This window comes from Phacochoerus africanus, chromosome 4 (genome assembly GCF_016906955.1).
Source record: "Phacochoerus africanus isolate WHEZ1 chromosome 4, ROS_Pafr_v1, whole genome shotgun sequence".
NCBI classification, from domain to species: domain Eukaryota; kingdom Metazoa; phylum Chordata; class Mammalia; order Artiodactyla; family Suidae; genus Phacochoerus; species Phacochoerus africanus.
In genome coordinates, this window is record NC_062547.1 from 137,026,506 (window position 1) to 137,054,504 (window position 27,999).

Here is a 27,999-nt window from a genome sequence, read left to right on the forward strand (position 1 = left end):
CTATGTTTCCTACTTTATTTTTCGCAGAATATGTTCCACGTAGGGTAATTACAAATGGTAAAAACCTTTCGTGATTGTGGGTCGTGCCTTTTTCTTGGTTTGTGCTTTCTGAAATGTGCCTTTCTTGGCTGTAGGTTGGTCACGTGGCTGTACACAGTGGCAAGAGACACTGGGAAGTGTAGTCCTTACTTGTGCAACCAGATCCAGTTATGAAAGGAGATAGTGGATTTTAGTGGCAGTCTCTACCACATCCCTATAGGTAAATCAGGGTTGTGGGCCAAGGTTGGCATAGAATGGAAGAAGCAAAATGCTGCAGATTACTTGAAACCAAATTGAGATTTTGAAGCTACATCGGTCATTATGACGGAGCTACAGCTGCCAGCCACAGCCACAGTAATGCCAGATCCAAGCCATGTCTGCAACCTACACCACAGCTCTTGGCAACACCAGATCCTTAACCCACTGAGTGAGGCCAGGGATTGACCCTGCAACCTCATGGTTCCTGGTCGGATTCGTTTCCACTGTGCCACAACGGGAACTCTATGAGGGGTCATTTAAAAAAATTTTTTTGAAGGTCCCATCTTGACTCAGCAGAAATGAGTCTGACTAGTATCCATGAGGATGCAGGTTTGATCCTTGGCCTTGTTCAGTAGGTTCAGGGTCTGGCGTTGCGGTGAGGTGTGATGTAGGTCTCAGATACAGCTCAGATCTGGCTTTGCTGTGGTTGTGGCATAGGTCAGCAGCTACAGCTCTGATTCAACCCCCAGGCTGGGAACCTCCATGTGCTGTGGCTGTGGACCTAAAAAGACAAAAAATAAAATAGTTGTTAATTTAATGAAGATTTGAATGACATCGTTGAGCCAGACACTATTCCGGATGCACTAGAGTACTGGTTTGTAGTTTAAGAAAAGAAAACAAGAAACAGAAAATTACAAAATATGATGAATACTATTTCTGGGGTAAATGAGTGGGGCTGTGTGAACACTCAGTGACATTTAAGCTGAGAGCTGAAAGAAGAATAGGAATTGGTGTGTAGAGGAGGGGGAGAATATTAGAAAAGACAGCACACACACATACACATAGACACAAGCCTGGAAAGCATATTCTTTCAGCAGCTTACTGTGTATGGTAAGTGGTGGGGGTGAACAAGGGTTGAGAAGGGGAGATGAAATGGAGCAGATTGTAGAAGAGCCCTGAAAATCAGTTTAAAGTTTCCGTTTTCTTTTGAGGACAAGGGTAAGCTGCTGGAAGGCGTTAAATAAGACTTGCTCACGTGTAGTTCGGGTTGGCTTGGAGGAGGAGAAATCAGAGGCAGGCACAGTGTTAAATTCTCATTTGATGAATTGAGCAGCAGGGAAGAAAGAAGTAGATCATGATCTGAAACAGTTAAAACTTGGTGTCGATGGTGGCATAGTATTAGGTAGGCCAGCGAGTATGAATTCCTCAAAGTATTCTTTTTTTTTTTTCTATTTCTTTGGGCCGCTCCCGAGGCATATGGAGGTTCCCAGGCTAGGGGTCGAATCGGAGCTGTAGAGCTGTAGCCACTGGCCTATGCCAGAGCCACAGCAACACAGGACCCAAGCCGCGTCTGCAACCTACACCACAGCTCACGGCAACGCCGGATCGTTAGCCCACTGAGCAAGGGCAGGGACCGAACCCGCAACCTCATGGTTCCTAGTCGGATTCGTTAACCACTGCGCCACGATGGGAACTCCCAAAGTATTCATTTTTATGCTTCAATTGTTTTATCTTTGGTTCCTCTCATTTTGGCATAACCCTAGTGTTCTTTGTCAGCTTCTTTACGTTTGGTATGACAGATGTTCCAGACTTACAAAGAGGTCTTTTTTTTTTTTTTTTTTGTTGGCCTTTTCTAGGGCCGCACCTGCGGCATATGGAGGTTCCCAGGCTAGGAGTCTAATCGGAGCTGTAGCCGCCGGCCTACACCACAGCCACAACTCGGGATCCGAGCCAGGTCTGCAACCTACACCACAGCCCATGGAAATGCTGGGTCCTTAACCCACTGAGCGAGGCCAGGGATGGAACCTGCCACCTCATGGTTCCTCTTCAGATTTGTTAACTACTGAGCCAGGAGGGGAGCTCCCACAAAGAGGTCTTTTTGACCTAACAAGGCAGTTTAGGGAAGCAGTGTGTTCTGCTTTCAATTTTAGGATATATTGGTTTTAGAAGAATTTCCTTCATTTTCTAGCAGTACTATTTTATAAAATACTTAAACTGAAAGGATTCTTACAGTGAAACTATTATCTTGAAAATTTCCTTTAATAAACCGAGGATATTTACAGAAAAATAGGTGGGATAAGGAAGGAAAGCAAAGAAAACAAAAAGGCACTAGGTGGAAGTAGAACATCTGGCCTGAGATCTCTTCCAAGTAAACTTCAGATTCTGGGGTATCCCTTTGAGCAGCCTTTAGAAGTGTGAAATATGGTTAAACAGACTCTCTTTTGTTTTCAAATTATAGTCCTCTGCACGTTGATGTCTTACCCATAGTCAGTAGTCTAAGCTTTTTTCTTTCTCCCCTTCACTCCTCCACAGTGCCCACAGCTGCTTACCATTGAGAGCAGCAGCATTTGGATCAAGATTTGTTCTTGGCTTTGCCAAGTAATATTTTTGTTGCAGTTTGTGTTGAAGCTAGGTGTGTTGAGCTAGCCTTTGTGAAAATGTTTGAACCCTGATTTCCAATAGATACATTGACTACTGGTAAAGTATTGTTCCACGGCTCTCACAGCCTATTTAAGTAACCTATTTGTTTCATCTTCCTAGCTTGATATTTATAATATGTTCCTTTTCATGTCTATGTTTGTAGCAAAACACATTGGATTTAAAGTCCCTCACTCATTTATGACCTTTCTCAAGTTGCTGCTTAATCTTTCTAAGCCTCAGAAATGGATTTTTAGTGATACTTAAATGAGAATAATACATTTGGGCAATTTGGCATGTTTACAGAGCTTCATTTGGGGTTTAGAGTCAAGTTCTGCTTTCTCATGTGGAACCTTAGGCAAATTACTTGCTCTTTAATATTCTCCATTTAAAGTATATATATAAAAAAAGACAAAAAATACATATATAATGTCTGTGCAAGGGATGTTGCAAGAATTATATGAGATATATAATAACCAGAGTAAAATACTGAGCCCATCACTTGGCATATCTTATCATGATAATTTTGATTTTTGTACATTCAAAAAGGTCTTTTAACATGAAAGTATCTTAATAAAATTAAGATAAAACGGATGCTGATTTTTTTTTTTTTCCCACTCTTGTGGCATGTGGGTGTTCCAGGGCCAGGGATTGAAACCATGCCACAGCAGTGACAACATTGGATCCTTAACTCACTGAGCCACCAGGGAACTCCAAATGGCTGAATTTTTTTAAAAATTTAAATCCCCACTTTATTTATTTATTTATTTAAAATTACTTAATTTTATTATATTTATAGGTGTACAACAACCATCACAACCAAATTTTACAGCATTTCCATCCCAAACCCTTAGTGCACTCCCCTACCCCCGAGCCTGTCTCATTTGGAAACCATAAATTTTTCAAAGTCTGTGAGTCAGTGTCTGTTCTGCAAAGAAGATCATTATGTCCTTTTTTGAGATTCCACATGTAAGTGATAGCACTTGATGCTGGTGTCTCATTGACTGACTTCACTTGGCATGATAATTTCTAGGTGCATGTTGCTGCAAATGCCGTTATTTCTTTGCTTTTAATGGCTGGGTAATATTCCATTGTGTATATGTACCACATCTTCTTTATCCACTGCTCTGTCGACCCTTAACCCACTGAGCCACCAGGGAACTCCAAATGCTGAATTTTTAATTGGTTAAACTTGCCCATTGACTTGGACATTTGAATATCTGTATCAGCAGAACACTAGGCAATGTTGGAAGATTTTTTTTTTAATTTTTTTATTTTCCCACTGTACAGCAAGGGGGTCAGGTTATCCTTACATGTATACATTACAATTACATTTTCCCCCCACCCTTTGTTCTGTTGCAACATGAGTATCTAGACAAAGTTCTCAATGCTATTCAGCAGGATCTCCTTGTAAATCTATTCTAAGTTATGTCTGATAAGCCCAAGCTCCCGATCCCTCCCACTCCCTCCCCCTCCCATCAGGCAGCCACAAGTCTCTTCTCCAAGTCCATGATTTTCTTTCTGAGGAGATGTTCATGTGTGCTGGATATTAGATTCCAGTTATAAGTGATATCATATGGTATTTGTCTTTGTCTTTCTGGCTCATTTCACTCAGGATGAGATTCTCTAGTTCCATCCATGTTGCTGCAAATGGCATTATGTCGTTCTTTTTTATGGCTGAGTAGTATTCCATTGTGTATATATACCACATCTTCCGAATCCAATCATCTGTCGATGGATATTTGGGTTCTTTCCATGTCCTGGCTATTGTGAATAGTGCTGCAATGAACATGCGGGTGCAATGTCGGAAGATTTTTTTTTAACCTTCCCATTATCTGAAGGTTATCTATAGTGGAGGTGGACCAGAGGAAGAAGAGGAAGATCGTGTACAGTTACTGTTACTTGGAGGGCCTGGCTGTAAGGATACTTCCAAAACTTGAATGATTTTTATCTTTCTTCTTAAGAATTACATGTGCTGGTTTGTTTATTTACCTTTTTAAAGATTGAGATATCATTGGTGTACAATATTCTGTAACTTACAAGTATACAATACAGTGACACAGGTAAAAGTTAGATTCATGTAGTTATTATAAACATTGACTATATTCCCTGTGTTGTACCATATATCCTTGTAGCTTATTTTAACACAGGAGTTTGCACCTCTTAATTCCCTCTTCTTACATGGCCTTTCCCCCACTTCCCTCTCCTCACTGGTCACCACAGGTTTGTTCTCTACACCTGTGAGTCTGTTTCGCTTTTGTTGTAGTCACTATTTTATTTTTTAGATTCCACATATAAGTGATAATATACAGTATTTGTCTTTCTCGGCTTACTTATTTCCCTTAGCATAGTACCCTCGAGGTCCATCCATGTCGTTGCAAATGGCAAAGTTTCATTCTGTGTTATGGCTGTGTAGTATTCCATTGTGTAAATGTACCACATCTTTATCCATTCCTCTATTGATGGACACATTGGTTATTTCCATATCTTAGCAATAATAAATAATGCTTCTATGAACTTTGATGTGCATATGTCTTTACACATTAGTTTTTTTTTTTTGGGGGGGGGTGGTAAATACCCCGTAGTGGAATTGCTGGGTCATATGGTCATCCTACTTTTAGTTTTTTAAGAAACTGCCATGCTGTTTCCCACAGTGACTGCACCCAAACGGCACATGAGGAGTTCTTGTTGTGTCTCAGCTCCAATTCAATCGCTAGCCTAGGAACGAGCCCATGGCATGCAGAAATTCCTGGGCCAGGGACTGAACCTGTACCATAGCAGTGATCTGAGCCGTAGCAGTGACAAGGCCGGGTCCTTAACCACTAGGCCAACAGGGAACTTCTCGTCAAGTATTAATAATGTAGGTTATCCTGGGAGTTCCCGTCGTGGCACAGCGGAAATGAATCTGACTAGGAACCATGATGTTGTGGGTTCAATCCCTGGCCTCCCTCCGTGGGTTAAGGATCCAGTGTTGCTGGGAGCTGTGGTGTAGGTCGCAGACGCAGCTCGGATATGGTGTTGCTGTGGCCCTGGTGTAGGCCAGCAGCTGTAGCTCCAATTGGACCCCTAGCCTGGGAACCTCCATATGCCATGGGCATGGCCCCAAAAGGACAAAAGACAAAATAATAATAATAATAATAATAATAATAATAATAATAATAATAATAATAATGTAGGTATCCACGTCTTGTTATTCAGTTGTGGTAAACCAGCCTCCAGTTTGGTTCCTCCTGACCAAACTGGGTATTTGTGTTCTTGAGTAGTCTCCATTGTACATGGTAAGATGCATAGCCAATAGGCTATTGCAGAAATGTGGTTTTTGAGGCTAGGACATAAAAGACACTGAAGCTTTAGCATTGCTTCCTTGGTCTGGGGGAAGCCATCTGTCATGTCATTAGAACATACAGACAGTCCTATGGAGAGATCCACATGGTTAGGGACTGAGTCCTCCTGCCAACAGTCAGTGTCAAATTGCCATCTTGCAAGCAGATCTTCCAGCCCCAGTAAAGCCTACAAATAACTGTAGCCCAGGCCAGCATCTTGATTACAATCTCATGAGAGATCCTGAGCCAGAACCACCCTGCTAAGCCATGTCTGAAGTCCTGATCCACATAAGTGGTGTGAGATAATAAATGATTATTGGTAGTTTTTTTTATGGCTGCACCTGCAGCATATGGAAGTTCTATGGCTAGGGGTTGAATCAGAGCTGCCACAGCTACAGTAACACAGGATCCAAGCTACAGCTTCTACCTTTACCACAGCTTGCAGCAACACTGGATCGGGAACTCCTGATTATTAATTTTGTAAGACAAAGTTTTGGGTAATTTTACATGTAACAATAGATAATCAATACACTAATTATAAATGATTGTTAGGGAGTTCCCGTTGTGGCTCAGTGGGTTAAGAACCCGACTAGCATCCATGAGGATGCAGGTTTGTTGTTTCGTTTTTTTTTTTTTTTTTCAGGGCCACAGCCATGGCATATGGAGGTTCCCAGGCTAGGGGTCTAATCAGAGCTATAGCTGCCGGCTTATGCCACAGCAATGCCAGATCTGAGCTGCGTCTGCGACCTACACCAGAGCTCACAGCAACGCTGGATCCTTAACCCACTGAGCGAGGCCAGGGATTGAACCTGCAACCTCATGGTTCCTAATCCAATTCGTTTCTGCTGTGCCAAGATGGGAACTCCGAGGATGCAGGTTTGATCTCTGGCCTTGGTCAGTGGGTTAAAGCATCCGGTGTTGCCTCAAGCTGCAGCGTAGGCCTGCAGCTTCAGCTTCAATTTGACTCCTAACCTGGGAACTTCCATATGCTGCAGGTGTGCCCCTAAAAAAAGAAAAAAAATAAAAACAGCAAATGATTGTTAGGTTATCCTAAGTGCTCATATACCTAAAGAACAGCCAACTCATTAGATTTATCTTTTAAAATAATGTTAAGGCTGGAGTCACCGTTGTGGCACAGCGGAAACGAATATGATTAGGAACCATGAGGTTGTAAATTAGATCCCTGGCCTCACTCAGGGGGGTTAAGGATTTGGCATTGCTGCGAGCTGTGGTGTAGGTCACGGATACGGCTTGGATCTGGCATTGCTGCGGCTGTGGCTGTGGCTGGCAGCTACAGCTCCGATTAGACCCCTAGCCTGGGAACCTCCATATGCCATGGGTGTGGCCCTAAAAAGACAAAAAAAAAAAAAAAAAAAAAGCAAAAAAACCCTAAAATAATGTTGAGGCTAAAATATACTGATTGGTCATTAACAGCTCTCATTATCTCCCTCCTCTCCCCCTACAGTCTTTCCATTACACAAGCCTGGCAAAACACTAACTCTGGGCTAATTTTGACTATCTTTTGCTCCAGGGCTGCTCAGTGCTATTGGAGAAAAATGCTTAACTGCATCATCTGCCACGCTTCCTGCTTTCCAGCCACATGGGATCCCCATCACTACCTTAGTGGTATCCTCAGTCAGCTCTCATGCCATTCTTCATTTACGTTATTTCAAATTTCTGCTCTCCTTGGATACCTTCACGAGCTCTTAGCAGACTACCTTTCTTCTTGACATAGAAAATAACTTATTTGCATTCATCTTTTCTGCTTATTACAACAGAGAGGTCTTCGTCTTCCTGCCTCTAGTTTATTCCTCTTTGGACCCCATTCCCTATTTTCTTCCCAGAAATTATCTTCCCTCCTATATCATAAGCCTCTCTCAATGTCATTAGCTTTTAAATACAATTTAGTTAAATCTAATATTTATGAACATGAGCTGTTACAAAAGTATTAACATTGTTGGGTTACTGATTGTATACTGGCACCAAAACTTGAATTCAGATTGGCATTCTAGCCTCAGCTCAGTGAGAAACCCCTTTGTGACCTCGAGCCATTTTTTCTGTGCTTTCGTTTCCTAATGAGTCAAATAGGAATGATATCTCTGGGAGAACGCCATCTGGGTGAAATCACAGATGCCAAGGGCTTAGTACCCTGAAGAGAAGTGAGGTCTCCTTCTATCACACGTGAGGTTTATGCTTGTGATTTTGCCAGGTAGCATCTCATGTACATTAAAGTAAAGCATGATTTTGATGAGGAATGAAACTTAGGCTGCATGCCCTGAGTGGATAAATTTGGAAAGAGGAACTGTGATTTTTTTTTGGGGGGGGTGGATTTTTCTTAACTACTATATATTGCTCTAATCTACCCTCTGCTTCAGGATATACCTCTCTTAAATATCTTGGGAGGCTATTTAATTATTGAAGGAACTTCAGTTTAATCTCCTTTTGTTCTAACTGCAAAGACTATCCAGTACTGATGAAATAATAATGACTACATTGGGTCATCTTAAACCCATCAAAATACAACATTAAAATGATACAGACAGGAAAGGAGCTTGGAAGAATAACTATATGAATACATGCCCAAAATACCGATTTATTCATTATTCTCTTCAGATTGAAGGTATTTCATTACAAACTAACATGAGCCAGCTATCCATTTTAAAAATCACCCCAAACTTAGTGACATAAAATGATAATTTTTCAATCTCTGTTTCTGTGGATCAGGAATTTGGAAAGGGCTCAAGCTGGGCATTTCTGGCTCTGGTCTCAGGCAGTAGCAGTCCAGTGGTGGCTGAAGCTGGAACAGAATAGGGTTGAGATCTGCTGGTGATGAGCCTGTAGTTTCCGGCATTTCTTTGCAAGCAAGTTCGAACTTCCGCAGAGCATAGCAACCTCAGCACATCCTTCTACTTCCTGTGTGGGTCAATACACGTGTGCAAGCCTCCCAGCAATAAAGGATAGGGCTGTGTAGCCTCAGAAGTCATAGAGGATCATTTCATATACTGCTACATTCTGTTGGTTATATGTCAATCACAGGCCCACTCAGATTCAGGGGGAGGGGAATTAGGTTCTATCTACTGATGGGGCAGTGGCAAAATTACTTTGCACAAGAGCATGTGGGATGGCGAATATTATTGTGGCATGGAAATCATTGTAAAATACACTTTGCCACGGTGATCTGAATGAAGTAAATACTTTGTTGATGAGGGAGAGAGAGAAAGAGGTTCTCATGACTCATCAGATTTTAAAAAATCTAGGCAAACCTTATCAAGGCGGACAAAACAGCCTTAGTACGTGTGTAGCTGTGCATAACAATTACAATTATTGTCACGTTCTTGTCTGGAAGAGCCCCAGGCCTATGCTGTTGGTGCACAGAGTTCACTTCAGGCAAAGAAAGAGCAGGATGCCAACTTTCTCCCCCAACCTCCCCAGAAACGAAAATAAAGCAGTTTCAAACCTGAAGGCATTCCTCACTGAAAATAAGTGCATGTGCCACCTGGTGGCGAGACAGTCAAATACGCATTCTATCCTGTTGGCTGGATTTATTGAGTTGTCCGCAGAGGCTCTATCTATAGCATTTACGGAAAGACAACAATTCTAACATGTGTAAGTGCCTCTGTCCAAACAGCCAAAATACAAAGGGAACATTACATGTTATGTGTTTATGGGAAATTCACATTTAACTGGGCATGCCGTGTTTCACCTGGGAACTTTTAAAGGGTAGCACACGTAAGATACGAGACGCGGCGAACTGACCCTCGATGGGGCACTCGAGGAAGAAGCCTCTGGGGTTTTCCGGCCGGGGAACGAAGCGCCAAGGCCCCCACTGCCGTGTGAAGAAAGAAGGTAATGGGCTTTCGTGGAAGCTCGCCCAGGACTTGGGGGTCCGGAAACCGACAAGATCCGAGACGGCTGGCGATTGGCTCCTAAACAGCCCGGGGCCCCACGGCGCAGGCCAGAGGCCAGAGGCGGCCGCCCGACTCCAAGATGGCGCCCGCGGAGGAGGCTGCCAGCGGCCAGGATGGCGGCGCGGGGCCCGCGCCCGCGCTCCCGGGCTCTCCTCCCCCTGCCTTCCTGCGGCGGAGAGCGCGCCTCGCGCGGCCGTGCGCCGTTTGCCCTTCGGCCTGGGTGGTGCGGGCCGCCGCCCGCCCCGCACCATGCGACTCCTTGGCTGGTGGCAGGTACTCCTGTGGGTGCTGGGGCCTCCGGCCCGCGGCCAGGAAGGTGAGTGCGGGCTGGGGACGCGAGCGGCTGTGTGCGAAATGCCCGGGGAGGCGGCGGGCTCCCCCGGCAATGCTCTTTCACCTGCACGAAGGCCTGCTCTGCGCTCTTGGCCTCTCCCAGGCGCCCACCGGAGCGCCTCTCCCCGCGTCGTCCAGACCTCTTTCCCGGTGGTCCCCGCTCCAGGTCTGGCGTGGGGGGCGGCGGGGCGAGATGCCCGGGCCGTGTTTAGGCCCCTGAGCAGGTGGCTGTCAGTCGGGAATGAAGTGCCTATCAAGGCGGAACCTCATGTGCTGAGTGAGCACTTTATTATTAATGATAGTCGTCATAATGAAAGCGACATGAATGGTGCCTTTATTAGGAGCCAGGAACTGTGCGCAGTGCTTTCCACCACGATCTCATTTCGTCCTCCCACCGACCCTTACAGATGAAGATGCTGAGCCAAGAGAGACTAAGTCATCTGTCGATGTTTGCCCTTCTGGCAATGGGCAGAGACTGGCTTTGGACTGCAAAGCCCCCACTGTACTGTGCACCCTGCTGGACCGCTTTATTGAGAAGGCCACTTTTGCTCAGGTGCCTTTGTGAAGGATAGATGAGAAAAGGACAGGAGACTCCCAGGGCAGCCCAGTGCTCCCAGACCTGCTTTCACCTTGGGGAAGGCAGCCACCTGGAGGCACGGCTTACTCTCAGCCTCCTTCACTCCACTCCTCACAGTCCGCCTGTTCAAGTCCAGACCCTTTTGGCCTTGCTTGTCATTCACAACTTCACAGGAGTAGGCAGGTCTTGACTTTCCCTGTGGTGTCCTAGAAAGAGGCCGGGTGGCCAGCTTGCTGAGTACTGAAGAGGAATGAAAGGGGAGTTCCTGTCGTGGCTCAGTGGTTAACGAATCCGACTAGGAACCATGAGGTTGTGGGTTCGATCCCTGGCCTTGCTCAGTGGGTTAAGGATCTGGCCTTGCTGTCACCTATGGTGTAGGTCGAAGATGCGGCTCCGAGCCCATGTGGCTGTGGCGTAGGCCGGTGGCTACAGTTCTGACTGCACCCCTAGCCTGGGAACCTCCATATGCTGCGGCAGCGACCCAAGAAATGGCAAAAAAAAAAAAAAAAAAGTAATGAAAGCACTCACTATGTGCCGGGCAGTGTGCTTAGTGCCTTTTTAGCATCATCTTATTTGATTTTTGTGTGTGTATGTGTGGGGGGGAGGGGTTGTCTTTTTAGGGCTGCACCTGTGACGTGAAAATTCCCAGGCTAGGCTGCCCTTGAATCAGAGCTGCAGCTGATGGCCTACACCATAACCATAGCAACGCAGGATCCTTAATCCACTGAACCCGAGTCCTCATGGATATGTTTTTTATTTGTTTGTTTGTTTTTCTATTTGGGGCCCACACCCAAGGCATAAGGAGGTTCCCAGGCTAGGGGTCCAATTGGGGCTGCAGCTGCCAGCCTACACCACAGCCACAGCAATGCAGGATGCGAGCTGCGTCTTCGACCTATACCACAGCTCATGGCAATGCTAGACAATGCTAGATCCCTGACCCGCTGAATGAGGCCAGGGATCGAACCTGCAACCTCATGGATACTAGTTGGGTTCATTACCACTGAGTCATGACAGGAACTCCTCATTTTTTTTCTTTCTTTCTTTCTTTTTTCTTTTTTTTTTTTTTGCTTTTTAGGGCTGCACCCATGGCATATGGAGGTTCCCAGGCTAGGAGTCTAATCGGACCTACAGCCACTGGCCTATACCACAGCTACAGCAACACCAGATCTGAGCTGCATCTTTGACCAATACCACAGCTTACGGCAATGCTGGATCCCCAACTGAGCCAGGCCAGGCATTGAACCTGAAACCTCATGGTTCCTAGTCAGATTCGTTTCTGCTGCGCCACGACAGGAACTCCAGGCCTTCCTCATCTTATTTAATTTTTAAATGCTTGTGAAGGATATGTTAACATTCCCATTTTATGGATGAGTAAATCGAGACTCAGCATACCCTAAGTCTTTTACTGAGAACAAACAACATGAAGTTGAGCAGCCGTGATTCAAGCCCGTGACCTCACAGTCAAAACTCTGTGCTACACTTAACCACCAGCCTCTCAGAGGGGCTGACACGTGCTGGAGGTCTTCTGTTTGTCTCTCAGATCATTCTTCAGCCTTCTCCACCCTTCCCGGTGCCCTGAGAAGCTGCCTTCTCTGGAGTAAACAACTGGCTCTTCTGTCTCCTGGCTTCTGTTGGGTCGGCACGAGGGGTGGGTGAGGTATTGCTTCTCTCAGTTCCCTCCCTTAAGAGGATCACAGGTCAGCTGTGTCCCTCCACTGAACATAGTGGCTTCTAGAAGGATGTTCTCGCTGTTGCAAGGTTTCATGACTGCTTTTCTCTCTGGATTCTTGAGGTCTGAGTGGTAACTGGCTCTTCTGCTGTTACTGCTCTGAGGTTCCTTAACATTGCTTTTGGTTTCTCTTTACCCAGCCCACATGTTGGTGGTACCTTTATTAAGTTCTCTTCCAATCGTCTGAGTTGCATGTGCTGTTTCCTGGCAGAACCCTGGCAGATTCAGCCGCCACTGTGAGCCTACCTGGCAGGCAGGGTCATACCATGCAGACCTGAGACTCATGCCAGCCATAGGTGGGTCAGTGGTCGTCTTGGCCAGGTCATGAATGGGATGAGGACTGAGGAAGCTTCACCAGCGGGTTCTTTTGGGGGGTGGCTGAAAAGCCAAGGCATTTTTTTTCTGCAGAGGACACCACTGGCCAATTAGCAACTGGAGGTGGCAGTGCTGCTCAGGTATCAAGGAACAGGAGGCAACTCCTGACTTCAGTAGCTCACACCCATCTTCACTAGGTGGTCAACTAGCAGCTTCTGACTGAGCATCCATCATATGCCATATGCTCTGTTGGGCACTTGGGGGGGGTGGGTACAGCGGAGAGCCGGGCAGAGAAATGGGCCCACCCTCCTGTCTGATGGAAGAGGCAGGCATGAAGTGACCACAAATAATGAAGTAAACTGCAAGAGTAGAAAACGCTTCAAGGCGAGCCCCAGGGCATTGTTGGATGCTGTACTGGGAGACCCCTGTACCTTGAGGGTCTGGGAAGGTGAAGTTCACCTTACAGAGGTGGAGTTTGAGGTGAGACCTGAAGATGAATCACATTAGCCAGAAGAGAGGGAGTGAGGGGTTCCAGGCAGAGAAACAGCCCTCGGGACAGCTCTGAGGGAAGAGGGGAGAGCGTGGGTGATCAGGGGCCAGAACTGTCTCCTGGCACCTGTTGGGAGTATGGACAGAGGCCTCATCACCTGGGGCCCGGTAGCCATGCTACGAATGCAGAGTCTTTCACAGCGCAGGGGGAAGGCCCTGAAAGGGTTTTAGCAGGGGGGCGACCTGATCACTTTTGCCTTTGCCTTTCAGTTCCCCCGGGATTGCCGTGAGAAGGATCTGGAACGGGGGTGGAGGGCCAACCAGGGGGATGCGTTCAGTGGCTGCAGCACAGATGGCTGTGGCCTGGGCTGAGGCATGTGAGTGGGGATCGGAGCATTGGATGGGTCCAGAATGTCTTTGGCAGAGGAGTTAATAGGACCTAGTGGTGGTTCCTGTCCGTCTCTTTGGATGGAAACATCAGTCATAACCATCCCCATCAACACCGTCACCACTGGAGCCACTTGCGGAGTGTCGCCATGTGCCAGGGAACACATACATCTTTTCTCCTTTAATCTGCAGGTCTGCATTCCAGTGGTATTTTCTCTCTTTGTTAGATGGGCACACTGAAAATTTCCTATGGAAAGTGTGGGTCGCTGCCTCTCTAACCCTTGGCTGTTTCTGGTCCTCTCCATTTGGCTCCCCTGCCATGGAAGCCATTGTGGAAAAAAAACAAAACAAAACAAAAACAAACAAACCCGTGGCCGGTAAAGAGCCTTCTGAGAAAAACCAGAAGGTCTGAAGGAGCTGACCTAGGCTAGGGCTCCTTGGCAGAGTTGGAATGGTGCCCCCACCCTTGTTCTGCAAACATATCCCTTGCTGCCAGTCATGCAGTAATTCCTACTTTATGCTTGTCTCAAACTGTAATCGGCGTGTTGAATTAAGAAGCAATCTCTTTTAAAAGGTGTATTACCATGGCAGGGTTCAGTGGCTCTCATATGTAGGTTATTTCTTAGAGTGGAATAATTCAGTGTTTCCCTTCCTTCCAATACTCACATGACAAAATTGGTACCTGAGGGCATAAGCAATTCTTTTTCGAGGGTTTAACTCAATGAATTTAAATTTGGGGTTTAACTCAATGAATGAGTTTGATTACGTTTGTAGTTGTACAATGATCATCACAACCCAATGTTTTATAGCATTTCCATCCCTAACTCTCATCCCACCTCCCCACCCTCAGCCTGTCTCATTTGGAAACCATAAGTTTTTCAAAGTCTGTGAGTCAGTATTTGTCATGTGAAGAAGTTCAGTGTCCTTTTTTTAGATTCCACATCTAAGTGATAGCATATGATGTTGGTATCTCACTGTCTAGGCTAACTTAGCAGGATAATTTCTGGGTCCATCTGTGTTGCTGTAGATGCCATTATTTCGTTCCTTTTAACGACTGAGTAGTATTCCATTGTGTATATGACCACATCTGCTTTATCTACTCCTCATGTCTTGGCTATTGTATATAGTGCTGCAATGAACATTGGAGTACATGTACTTTTCCCAGTCATGGTTTTCTCTGGATAGATGTCCAGGAGTGGGACTGCTGGATCAAATGGTAATTCTTAGTTTTCTGAGGAATCTCCATACCGTTTTCCATAGTGGTTGCACTAATTTACATTCCCACCAATAGTGTAATAGGGTTCCCTTTTCTACACACCCTCTCCAGCATTTGTTGTTTGTAGACTTCTTGATGGTGGCCTTTTTGGTTGGTGTAAGGTGGTACCTCATCGTGGTTTTGACTTGCTCTTTTCTCATAGTTAGTGATGTCAAACATTTTTTCATGTGTTTTTGGCCATTTGTATGTCTTCGTTGGAAAATTGTCTGTTTAGATCTTCTGCTCATTTTTGATGGGGCTGCGTTTGGGTTTTTTTGGTATTGGGCTGCAGGAGGTGTTTATAAATTTTGGAGTTTATATTGTCAGTCAATTCATTTGCAAATATTTTCTCCTATTCTGTGGGCTGTCTTTTCATTTTGTTTGGGGTTCCTTTGACGTGTAGAAAAATTTTGTTGTTGTTGTTCCTCATCTGTACTGTCTATTTAGATGTCTTCATGGGAGGGGAAACAAACACCCCTGACTTAACATTCTAGATTTGTGCATCGCTCAGACTCCCTTTTGATTCTCTGTAAGGGACATCTAGCCATTTTTACATGAAGGTGATCAGAAGAACCAGATTCTATGTGGTGCCCTGATTTTTTTTCTCTTGAGATTCGTTTAGGAGGTTGGCATTCTCCATTTACTTTAGGGGACCTAAAATGTTGATTAGGTTCAGAGAGAGCAGATCTCTGCAGACCTCGGGCATTTAGGAGTAGGGTTGGTCCCCAAATCTGGTCCCCTTTGTTCTCCTCCAGACTTTTAGCCTCTCTGACTTTATTTCCTAAGAACAATCCAGTAAACATGTTTGTTTTTTCTTATGATTATACAAGCAGTACATGCTTCTCAACCAAAGGCTGCAGAAAGCCTGCCATGCACACTACATTGACAAGCTCCCTGTCCAGGCATCTGGCCCCCCTGCTCTAGGTCATAGTCAAAGAAATGGTTGACCTTCTGCTGTCAAGGACCTACCTTGCTTCCCAAGCTCTGTACTCTGCTGTATCTAACCTGTTTTTTCACCTCTCCTTGCTTATCCTCTTGCCCATCAGCTTTCTATATGCTTAAATTTCTTCTATGTCCTAAAAACCAAAACAAAAACCTGCCTTAGCCTCCTGCCTGCCCATAACAACTACCTGGTCTTTCTTGTCCCCTTTAGAGCTAGACTTTCAGAATGAATTGTGTACACTTATTTATGTGGCTGCCATTTCTGGTGCTCTTCATTGTTTTGTGTAGACACATTTCCATCTGGTATCATTTTTCTATTGCCTGAAGAATTTTCTTTAAAATTCCTGTCATGTGGGTCTGCTGGAGATGAGTTCTTTCAGGTTTTTTACGTCTGAAAACATTTATTATGCCTTTGTTTTTCTTTTTTTTTAAATTTTTAAAAAATTTTTGCTTTGTTTTTAGGGCTGCACCTGCAGCATGTGGACGTTCCCAGGCTAGAGGTTGAAGTGGAGCTACAGCTGCCAGCCTCCTTCACAGCCACAACTCAGGATCTCAGCCGAGTCTGTGACCTACACCTACAGCTCATGGCAGTGCCAGATCCCTGACCCACTGAGTGAGGCCAGGGATCGAACCCACATCTTCATAGATGCTACTTGGATTTGTTTCTGCTGTGACACATGGGAACTCCCTTGCCTTGTTTTTGATAGATATTTTTGCTAGGTATAGAATTTTTTTTTTTTTCAATTCTTTAAAGATGCTGCTCTTCTTGCTTGCATTGTTTCCAATAAGAAATCTGCTCTTGGTGTTCCCGTGGTGGCTCACCTATTAACGAACCCAATTAGGATCCATGAGGATGCGGGTTTGATCCCTGGCCTCACTCAGTGGGTTAAGGATCTGCCATTGCTGTGAGCTGTGGTGTAGGTCACAGACATGGCTCGGATCTGGCGTTGCTGTAGTGTAGGCCGGTGGCTGTAGCTCCGAGTGGACCCTTAGCCTGGGAACCTCCATATGCCTCAGGTGCGGCCCTAAAAAGACAAAAAGAGAGAGAAAAAAAAGAAATCTGTTGTCATCTTTGTCTTTGTTCCTCTGTACATAGCATGTCTTTTTTTCTCTGGCTGCTTTTAAGATTTTTTTTCTTTGTCGCTGGTTTGGATCAATTTGATTATGATGTGTTTGATTATGATGTCTAGTTTATTGAGCTTGGGATTTGTTGAGCTTATTGGATCTCTAGATTTATAGCTTTCATCAGGTTTGTAAGGTTTTCTGCTATTTTTTCAAATACTATATGTGTGTGTGTATATATCACTTTTATATATATCTGCATATCTTTATCTCACGTTTCCTTTATCCACTCATCCATCGATTGCTTCCCTGTCTTGGCTTTCATAAATAATGCTGCAGTGAACATGGGAGTACAGTCACCTTTTCTAGTTAGTGTTTTTTTTTTCCTTTGGATGAATGTCCAGAAGTGGAATTGCTAGATCACATGATAGTTCTATTTTTTATTTTCTGAAGAGCTTCCATGCTGTTTACCACAGTGGCTGCACCCATTTACATTCCCACTGATAGTGTACAAGGGTTCCCTTTTCTCCACATCCATGCCAATATTTGCTATTTCTTGTCTTTTCGTTTGTTTGTTTTTTGGCAAGAAATGGATTTATTAAGATAGGATGCTTGTAAGAGATGCAGGTGGGCAGGCACGGAAGCTCTGCCTGTTTCTTATCTTTTTGATAGTAGCCACTCTAACATGTGTGAGGTGATATCGCATTGTGGTCTTGATCTGCATTTCAGTTTGGGTCTTTTTTATATCTTACGCTCTTTATATCTGCTTAACTTTTTAAACATGTAATGAAGTTATTACTGGGCTTTTTTTTGGGTTTTTTTTTTTTTTTTTTTTGGCTTTTTAGGTCGGCATATGGTGTGGACCATATCCAGGCTAGGGGTTGAATTGGAGCCACAGTCACAGCAATGCAGGATCCGAGGTGCATCTGCGACCTACACCACAGCTTACGGCAATGACGGATCCTTAACCCACTGAGCAAGGCCTGGGATCGAACCTGCATCCTCATGGACACTAGCCAGATTCATTATCACCGAGCCACAACAGGAACTCCAAGTTATTACTGTTTTAATAGCTAATAGCCTCACCTCATGATTCTGACATCTCTGCAAGTTCTGGGTCATGTTTGTTTGATTATTCTCATTATGGATAATAAGGGAGAATTTCCCTGCTTCTTTGCATGCCTGGTAATTGTGGATTGGATGCCAGACATAAATTTTACCTTGTTGAGTGCTGGATAGTTGAGTGTTCCTATAAATATCCTGGGCTTTGTTCTAGGATGCAGTTAAGTTACTTGAACCCTGTTTGATTCACTTGTGAGGCTTGCTAGATGGGAGCAGAGCTATATTTACTTTAGGGTTAATTGGGCCCCACTACTCAGGCAAGTCCTTTTTGTGTACTTTCCCCGGTGCTCTGTGACTTAATGAGGTTTTCCTTCTAGAGCGTGGGGTCAGATACCATTCCCAGCTCTCTGAGTGCTGGATACTGTTATCTCTAGACCTTTTGAGTGGTTTACTTACACACTGACCAGTATATACTCAGGCGGGCCCCTCCGCAGATCTCCAGAGTCCTCTTTCTGCAGTTCTCTCATCTCCAGCGGTCTGTCCGGCAACCTCTAGCTTTCTTGGTCTTTCTGGCCCTCAGCTGCATCACAGCTGGAGGAGTCTTCTGGGCCCTCCCTGAGACATGGTGGGAAACCCCCTCAGAGGGTAGCTAGAGGGCTCTTCTCATTCACTTCCTGTTTTGCAGTGATCACTGTTCTGCTTTGCCTCATAGCTAGTCTCCTGAAACGATTGTTTCTCATGTTTGGGTGTTTTTTGTTTGTTTCAGGAGGGAGGGTAAATCAGGTCCCTGTGGCTTCTCTTGGCCAGAAGCACATTCCCAGAGAGTGTTCTCGAATTGCTGAATGAATCTGCAGACCTCCGTGGAGGTGTTCTCTGAGTCACCGCACAACTGGGTGTACCTTAGGAAGCTCCCGACCCCTCCCAGCTTTGAAGCCAGTTGGTCATTCACACGCTGGTAGACGTGCTGTTTGCACGCAGAGCTCAGTGCGTGGTTGGTGGCTCTCAGCCCACATGGTGGGCTGGTCGCAGTGCCGGTGGGCTCACATGTGTCCCCTAGAGTCTGGCCGCTGCTATGGAGGTAATGAGAAGTGGAGTCACTGTCACAGAGTCGCTTGCTGAGTGGGCTTCCCAGGACTCCTTCCTTACCTGGACTCTTGGCCCCAGGCCTTCCCATGGCTCCAAAGTGAGAGGCAAGTCCTCCTCTTCTCCCTGCTGCCGCCCCCGCCCTGTTGGGTGCACCTGTAGCCCTCCCAAGGGCAGCTGGCAGGAGAGCAGCGGCCACCTGCAGAGGCCACCCCAGGAAGGAGCTGCTGCTGGCTCTAGCAGTGTTCCTCGGGCAGTGCCGCCCAGCAGCCCCCGAGGTGTCACGGAGGAGCGTAAGGCCCTTTCTGGAATAGCAGACGGAAGACTTCGCGCCTCCACCCGGCTCTGCTGCTGACTGGCTGGTGCCATTGGGCACTACACTTAACGTCTATGTACCTCAGCTTGGCCTTAAGTGGGGTTGATAACCCTTGTCCTGCACATCATACAGAGCTGTTGGAATGGGTGCCAAGATGCTTTGCCAGAGAAGAATCTTCCATAAAGCCGTCTTTATTTTCTTGGATATTGTCATCAAGCAAATGCACTTGTCATTGAAGTGTTAGCATTGTCGTTGTTCAATTGGCTGTCAGCAGGGGGATGTTTTTGCTTATAATCCACAAGGCAAGGAGCGAGTGTGCGTGAGGCTCCGTGTTAGCCCCGAAGCTGGTGTTGGTTAATCTGGGACCTCCTGTGACCTTCAGGACCTGGAGAAGGCTGGGTGGCTCTTTGACAGTTTCATGGGAAGGTAACTTTTCTCTCCATGGGGGAAAATTTTGTATTTGATAACAGTCATTCCTTGGGATTCATTTATTTTGATGTCGAGTATGGCGGTGAACATGCTGGCATGTTTCAGTTGCAGAGAGCAGATGGTCAGAGGAGCAGCCCGCGTACCCTTTCCAGGTCGGGGCTGTGTACGTGGGTGAGGAGGAGCCGGCAGGGGGCCCGGCGGGCCCGGACGCGGCCGCAGAAGAGGCCGCCGTGCTGGGGCTGGAAGCCGATGGCGACCGCGTGGTGATGTTGTCGGTGATTCCCGGGGAAGCCGAGGACAACCTGAGCCCGGAGCCCGGCGGCGGCGACGGCACCTGCGGGGCCGGAGGGCAGGAGGACTCGAGGTGCCATCTCCGGGAGAGCCTCTTCTCTCTGGACAGCTCTGGAAGCTTCCCCGAGAGGGAGGAGGAGTACTACACGGAGCCCGAAGTGGCGGACTCCGACCCCGCCCCCGCGGAGGACGCCAACGCCACCGAGAGCCTGAAACCGCCCAAGGTCACCTGCGAGGAGCGGAATGTGTCAGGCTTGGAAAACTTCACTCTGAAAATTTTGAATGTGTCACAGGTAAGAGACAGTTACTTGGTCCTACGGTTCTCCTTTTCAGCACATTGATTTTATGAGCTGAGACTCTGGGAACGTTCAGATGGAGGGTCCCCGTCTTCATGGCCTAAGGGGGAGAGCAGGTAAGGGGCGGCACCAGTGAAAACTGACTTGTGATGTTGGTAGGGGAGGGGGTCGGTAGATAACTAGTCTCAGGTATGCTTTCTAGGCAGCCCAAACCTAGTCATCCTGGGGGTGATCTCACCATCAAGCCTGGTCATAAAAATCCCAGTGGACAGATCAGCGCTCGGAATCAGAATCATAGCATTTTTCTTCTTCTAAAGGAGGCATCTTTTACGGAGGCATAAAAGCAAAATAGCCGAATTACAGGAATTGTAATTTAGTATTGCTTAGACTATCCTATCCCTGAGAAGTATGTTCTATTGAGGGAAAGTTTCTTTCCTCCGAAGTGTGTGAATCTGGTGTTTACTCTGCACTGAGAGCTGACCCATTTGCCCAGCCCAGCCATGCTTTTCCAGCTAGGTGGATAAGTGGTCGTTGCAAAGAGAATACTGGGGTACAGGCGGAGATTTCCTGTAGGATTGTTAAAGCCAGAGAGCAGAATGAACATGGGCTGCTTAAGTAAGAGGAGGACCCCAGCTCTGAAAGCTATGATTGCTTATTTTAAAGCAGGTACTTGGAGTTCCTGTTGTGGCACAGAGGAAACGAATCTGACTAGTAACCCTGAGGTTGCGGGTTCGATCCCTGGCCTCGCTCAATGGGTTAAGGATCCGGTGTTGCCGTGAGCTGTGGTGTAGGTCACAGACACAGCTTGGATCTGTGGCTCTCATTGGACCCCTAGCCTGGGAATCTCCATATGCCGTGGGTGCGGCCCTAAAAGGACAAAAAGGCAAAATAAATAAATAAATGAGGTACTTGCAGTGCATTGAGTGCCCCTCCAAGCAGGTGTCAGCGCTGGCCTCACACTCTCTCCCAGTGCTGGGGGCCGGGGGGGGGGGAAATTCTGTTCTCTGCTCTGTGGACTCTTGTGTGGGTATAACACACATGAGCAGTGCGAGCATTCTGAGTTTGGGTGGTGGCAGGGACGGTGCCCCCTCAAACTGCACTAACCTTGGCCAGATACATGGACCCAACTGCTTAGCACAGACTCGGATCTGCTGAGATGATAGTTTGGGTCTGAGACCACAGTGGTTTAATAATGCCATTAGATCGTGTGAGATGCACAATTCCAAGGTTGGGGCAGTGGCCTGTACCCTGTGAGTACTTAGTATATTAATTGATGAGTTATGAGAAATATATATATATATATATTTTGGCTTTTTGAGGCTGCACCTGATGCATATTGAAGTTTCCAGGCTAGGGGTGGAAGCAGAGCTGCAGCTGCCGGCCTACACCACAGCCACAGCAACACAGGAACCCAGCTATGAATGCGACCTACACCACAGCTCACGGGCAACACCGGATCCTCAACCCACTGAGCAGGGCCAGGGATAGAACCTGTGTCCTCATGGATACTAGTCGGGTCGACGGGAACTCCGAATTATGAGAAATATTAAAATTGCCCTATAGTGATTAATATTAAGTGAGCTGAGAGGAAACTTTAAGTTTATGACGTGTCATTTGATAGTACTTCTCTGCTGATTCTTGGATCCATGTGGTTCCAAATCCAGAACGTTCTTCAGGAGCTACACTCCTATCTCCTTCCTATCCCTGCCCCCAGCTCCTCTCCCCAACGGCAGCCGGGTCTCCTGTTTCTTGGGTGTCCTTCCAGAAAAAAGCGCATGTCCTTTCCTGCTGACTTGAACCCTTTGTTTCTTTTGCCGCAGGACCTTATGGATTTTCTCAACCCCAACGGTAGTGACTGCACGCTAGTCCTGTTTTACACCCCTTGGTGCCGATTTTCCGCCAGTTTGGCCCCTCATTTTAATTCTCTACCCCGGGCCTTTCCAGCTCTTCATTTTTTGGCACTGGATGCATCTCAGCACAGCAGGTATCCTCCCTAAGTGGGGTTTATGTCACATCCTCTTGGATGACAGGTGCCGTTCCTCGGAGGTCGTAATTATTTAAACTAGGAGCAGAGGAGGTAGGCGTGGACTTGAGCTTTGCAATGGACTTTGAAGGGAGCGAGAGGCAAGTGTGAGTCGTGAGGATTGTCACATTCCTGAGGGAGCCGACGGTGTCACTTTCTGGAGGCCCCTTAGGAAGGAAGATATTCTCTGTGCAGTGGGATTTAAAGCTGCTCTGCCTGGTGGCAGGGCACGGGGCAGAGGACGTTTTAGGGTCCTGGCAGCACTGAATTAGCAAAGCTAGCGTGCCAAGTAGCATCTTCCTTTGTGACTTTTACCGTCAGTTGAGGTCCCCAACCCTGGCAGCCTGACTCTCGGCACCCCCCGATTTATGTTTACCGAGGATTTCTTTCTTATTTTTTCCTTTTCTCCCTCTCCTGCCTTCCTTCTTTCTGTGTGCTTCCATATATTCTTTTTTTTTTGTCTTTTTGTCTTTTTTTTTTTTTAGGGCTGCACCTGTGGGATATAGAGGTTCCCAGGCTAGGGTTACAATCGGAGCTGTAGCTACTGGCCTACACCACAGCCACAGCCACGCCCGAACCGAGCCGGGTCTTTGACCTACAGCACAGCTCATGGCAGTGCCCGATCCTTAACCCACTGAGTGAGGCCAGGGATGGAACCCGAGTCCTCATGGATACTAGTTGGGTTCACTAACCACTGAGCCATGATGGGAACTCGTGCCATATATTCTTGACTGCATGTTCTTAATAGACATTCAGTAAATTTAATGAATAATTTTAGGCCTTTGAAATACCCTTGTTTTATATTCTTTCATATTGCTCAGTGGGGTTTTGTCTTTTCTCAATGTTCGGTAAGATAAATTACAAAGCACTTGGTCTAGATGTTGTGTGTTTGCTACAAGTGCTGTGCCTGTGCCTGGGGATGTCAGCTGTATCCCTCCTCCTCTCTGTCACCTGCTACCAGCAGCTCACGAGGAGGTCGTGTGGAAGTCAGTGTGCAAAGTCTGGAAGATGGTCAAGTTGGTGGTGAGAATGAGACACTGATTTTCAGAGTGGGTAATGGAACTACCATTGTTTACCTGGAATTGTTTATGAGGAAAGAAATGCCCAACAGATGATTCATTCCCACAAAGACCAGGGAGATATCTCGGCGGCCTGACCCAGGTTACGAACTGCCAGGAAGGCCATTTGCAGTCAATGTCTAGGTCTGACCGGGCCCTCCACCGCCCCCCAGCTAGCAGAGCTGGCTCCCAGCACCTGCGCAGTACCCTTTGGTTATGGGTCCCCAGCCTGCCTCCCATTCCATGCAGGCTTTTATCATCTCCTTTGTTCCTTCTCTGTCTCTTTGCATCCTTGTGAGGGCCTGGAGTGGTGCCTTAGTGATGGAGAAAAGAAGATACTTGTTCTTAATGTATGGCATGGGGCATACATTTGACTCATCTGTTAATATTTATGTTACAGTCTGTCTACCAAAAAAAAACGTGATTATTCAATATGACCATTTTACTATTGGTGGTAACAGAGGCTTAAAGAGGTTAAATAATCTGCCCGAATGTCACACAGCTGGCTCAGGGGCAGAACTGAGGCTTGAGCCCAGAGGGTTTCGACTCCAGAGCTTATACCACTACTCTGTATTCTGTAAAAGTGAAACAACACTGCTCAGGTCATACTGCTTCCTGGTGTGTTTGTTAGATTGTAGATTCCTTTGCACCGACTCATCCACCTGATTGCTTTTCCCATAAGTGGAATCTTTTCTGAGGGATGGAGATGGGCATTCTGGAGAGTTTTTGGAAATTTCTTCTATCAAGTAAATGGACACGGTGTGCTTTGTCCATGAATTAGGATTTTCTGGTATGATCTGTTGTGGCAGATAGGACCGGAAGTAGTGGGGAATTGTGTCATGGATAGCTCCGTGTGTACTAGAAGGCAACTCAGAGAGCAGAACAGGGAGGCCCTCGGCCATGACCCACAAGGAAGGCAGTCGGAAGCGTCTGCAAGCCTGTTGTTTGACTATCAGAAGTCTCCACGGGTCCCAGGAAACTGATCCTTTCTCATTTGTTTCCATCCATTCTGAGACCGTAATTGTGCGAGGAAGCCCGCTCTTAGTTCACATGTTCTGACTGCTGCTTTCTCTTGTAGCCTCTCTACGCGGTTTGGCACCGTAGCCGTTCCTAACATCTTGTTATTTCAAGGTGCTAAACCAATGGCTAGATTTAACCACACAGACCGAACACTGGAAACGCTGAAGATCTTCATTTTTAACCAGACGGGTATGTAGTAGCCGTGCGCTGCGGAAGAAGACATTGTAGTGCTGGGGACTAGACCTTCTGCGGGTTCTGATCTGCCATCAGCCTTAAGTGCCAGGTTCAAAATTGGTTTTGGGGAGTTCCTGCTGTGGCGCACTGGGATCTGCAGTATCTCTGCAGTGCCAGGATGCGTGTTTGATCCCTGGCCTGGCAAGGCGGGTTCCAGGATCTAGTGTTGCCTCAGCTGCGGCGTAGGTCGCAACTGCGGCTCAGATCTGATCCCTGGCCCGGGAACTCCATATGCTGCAGGACGGCCAAAAAAAAAAGAAAAGAAAAGGTTGGCTTTGGGATGCAGAATTTCTTATATTTTTTTTGTCTTTTTGCTTTTTCTTGAGCCGCTCCCACGGCATATGGAGGTTCCCAGGCTAGGGGTCAAATTGGAGCTGTAGCCGCGGGCCTATGCCAGAGCCACAGCAACACAGGATCCGAGCCGCATCTGTGACCTACACCACAGCTCATGGCAATGCCGGATCCTTAACCCTCTGAGCAAGGCCAGGGATTGAACCCGCAACCTCGTGGTTCCTAGTCAGATTCGTTAACCACTGTGCGACAACGGGAACTCCCAGAATTTCTTTTCTAATGCAATATTATGAGCCTGTTAAATGTCTCCCAGTCACTGGCAAGCTTAACATGAATAGGTGATATTAATGTGATTATAGATACCTCTAAAAAATATAACAGCTTTATTGAAATAAAATTCACATGCCATACACCTGCAGATACATTTTTATATACATTATTCATTTAACGGTAATATTTACATGGAAATATGCCTTAGTCGCTAGTGTACACAGCGATGCATTTTCACACCGTGAACACCTGGGTAACCAGGACTCAGGTCCAGAAAGAGGGCGAGACCACCCCCTCTCAGCAGTGTGGCTCCTGTCCTCCCCGGGGGTGACTGCCATCTTCACTCCTCCCACCACAGTGTAGATCCTTGCTTTTGAACTTCCTATTAATGGAGACGTACAGGATGGATTCTTTCGTGTCTGGCTGATTTCTCTCACTATTCTCTTTGCGGGATTCATCTGCACTGCTGTATATGGTTGTGCTTTGTTCATTTTTGTTGCTGTATCTTTTTTTTTTTTTTTTTTGTCATTTTGCCTTTTCTAGGGCTGCACCTGCAGCACATGGAGGTTCCCAGGCTAGGGGTCTCCTCAGAGCTGTAGCCACTGGCCTATGCCAGGGCCACAGCAACGCAGGATCCGAGCTGCATCTGTGACCTACACCACAGCTCATGGCAACGCCGGATCCTTAACCCTCTGAGCAAGGCCAGGGATCGAACCCACAACCTCCTGGTTCCTAGTCGAATTTGTTAACCCCTGAGCCACAACGGGAACTCCTTTTTTTTGTTTTTTGTTTTTAAATTTATCCAATTGTAGATGCTGTTTTAATTCCTTGATAGCTGCCAAAACAAGGCCTTATTTTTATCTTGTAAGTTTGAGCACTGTATATTGATGAAACGTCCTTCATTGGAAAAGCTCACTCCTCGAAAGCTTTTTTAGGGCCGTACCTGAGGCATATGGAGGTTCCTAGGCTAGGGGTTAAATCGGAGCTACAGCTGCCAGCCTACACCACAGCTACAACAGCGTGAGATCTGAGCCTAGTCTGTGACCTACACCACAGCTCAGGGCAACGCTGAATTCTTAACCCACTGATTGAGGCCAGGGATCGAACCTGCAACCTCATGGTTCCTCGTCGGTTTGGTTTCCGCTATGCCACAATGGGAAAGCCTCCTCAGAAGCTTTAATGCCTCAATTATGAGCACCCTCCTTCATCTTGAAATATATTCACTGGAAGTAAATAAAAATCGTAACGTACCTCTCAATATATCCTTAGCGGTATGTAATTATTTATCTAACGCAGCACAAGTTGCTGCATTACTTTGTAGGCATAGAAGGCTTGTTGCCAGGTAGGTAGTTATTCCAAGTCTTGTACTGGGCTCCTGATTGGCATTTGGCTTGCCGTGCAGAGAAGTAGCTCTTTTGCTCAATGCTTTCAGAAAGCGTAGAGCACAAACAGAATCTCGGAGGCATCTTTGGTAATCACTGATCCCAGTGGTGAGTAGTTGTTCAAATGATTCTTTCAGTAAATTACTTAAAAGCATTTTGAACTTAGCATTCCTTAACCTGTGAAAACATTCTGTAGATGCCTGAGTATAGCTTTACTAGGTGTTGAACTTTAGTCTTGAAAGAGAACAAAAGACATTGTACTGAGACCTTTCGGGTGAGTTCACGGAAATTCTAGTGTTTTAGCTTTGAACAGCTGAATGGATTCCTGCTCCTTTGATGTGGTGGGAAGAAAGGCAAGTTACAAATTATAGTGACAGGCAAGTGAAACCCACCCCAGATATACTAGCTGTGGTGTTTATTTTAAGACTGCGTATCATTTTGCATACCATGCAGAGTACTTAAGAGAAAAGTCTGTAGCAGCTACGTTTTCTATCTCATTTGAAATAACTGATTTCTCTTTCAGGCATAGAAGCCAAGAAAAATGTGGTGGTAACTCAAGCTGACCACATAGGCCCTCTTCCCAGCACTTTGATAAAAAGTGTGGACTGGCTGCTTGTATTTTCCTTATTCTTTTTAATTAGTTTTATTATGTATGCTACCATTCGAACGGAGAGTATTCGGTGGCTAATTCCGGGACAAGAGCAGGACCATGCGGAATAGCGACAGACTGAGGGGAGAGTTGGAAAGAAGAATTTCCAGCCTTCGTTTCAGAAATTAATGCTGCAATCGCATACATTTTTCTCCAGTGAAGTGTTGACTTACCACGTCCGTCGGAGGACAGGAATCATGCATTTGTTGAACTCTGGAACGTGTCAAGAACTTATCCACTGGTGTTTTAGCTGGTACTGCAATAAGCAGATGCAAAAATGGTCAGTAGAAATCACCGTTCATGTTTCTGCTGCTTGAACATAACGCCGTGTTTTAAGGGAGTGATCCAGTTGGACACGGGAAGATGTGTTCTCGTGGAAGAGTGAGTAGAATGACAGGATGCTCACTAGAGAGGGGCAGGAATGAGACTTTCAGGTACAGTTTTAGAAACTCTATGTATGTCTGAGAGGGTTGGTTTTTCTGTTCATCCACCAAATCTTTCTCAGAGTCGGTAAGCAGGAAAGTGTTCTGTCATGGGAAGAATAACTCGAATTGGTAAGTGTGACCTTAGAAGTAGCACCGGATGGGAAAATAAAAAGATACCTTGGCATTCATGATCTC

The 27,999-nt window shown here is 46.2% G+C and overlaps 1 protein-coding gene across 1 annotated transcript; it reads left to right on the forward strand.

Moving 5' to 3' along the window:
* Positions 1-9,624: 9,624 nt before the first annotated feature.
* Positions 9,625-27,995, forward strand: TXNDC15 (thioredoxin domain containing 15). Its single transcript, XM_047778663.1, has 5 exons — positions 9,625-10,202; positions 19,971-20,449; positions 22,273-22,436; positions 24,612-24,742; positions 27,254-27,995. The coding sequence occupies exons 1-5, from the start codon at positions 9,740-9,742 to the stop codon at positions 27,448-27,450; spliced, it is 1,434 nt and encodes a 477-aa protein (XP_047634619.1). The 5' UTR covers positions 9,625-9,739; the 3' UTR covers positions 27,451-27,995.
* The last annotated feature ends 4 nt before the right edge of the window (positions 27,996-27,999 follow it).

Coding starts and splice junctions, on each gene's coding strand:
- TXNDC15 (XM_047778663.1), top strand. CDS start 9,740: ATGGGGCACTCGAGGAAGAAGCCTCTGGGGTTTTCCGGCCGGGGAACG. Junction 10,203..19,970: donor TCCGGCCCGCGGCCAGGAAG/GTGAGTGCGGGC, acceptor GGCATGTTTCAG/TTGCAGAGAGCAGATGGTCA. Junction 22,437..24,611: donor GATGCATCTCAGCACAGCAG/GTATCCTCCCTA, acceptor TTTCTCTTGTAG/CCTCTCTACGCGGTTTGGCA.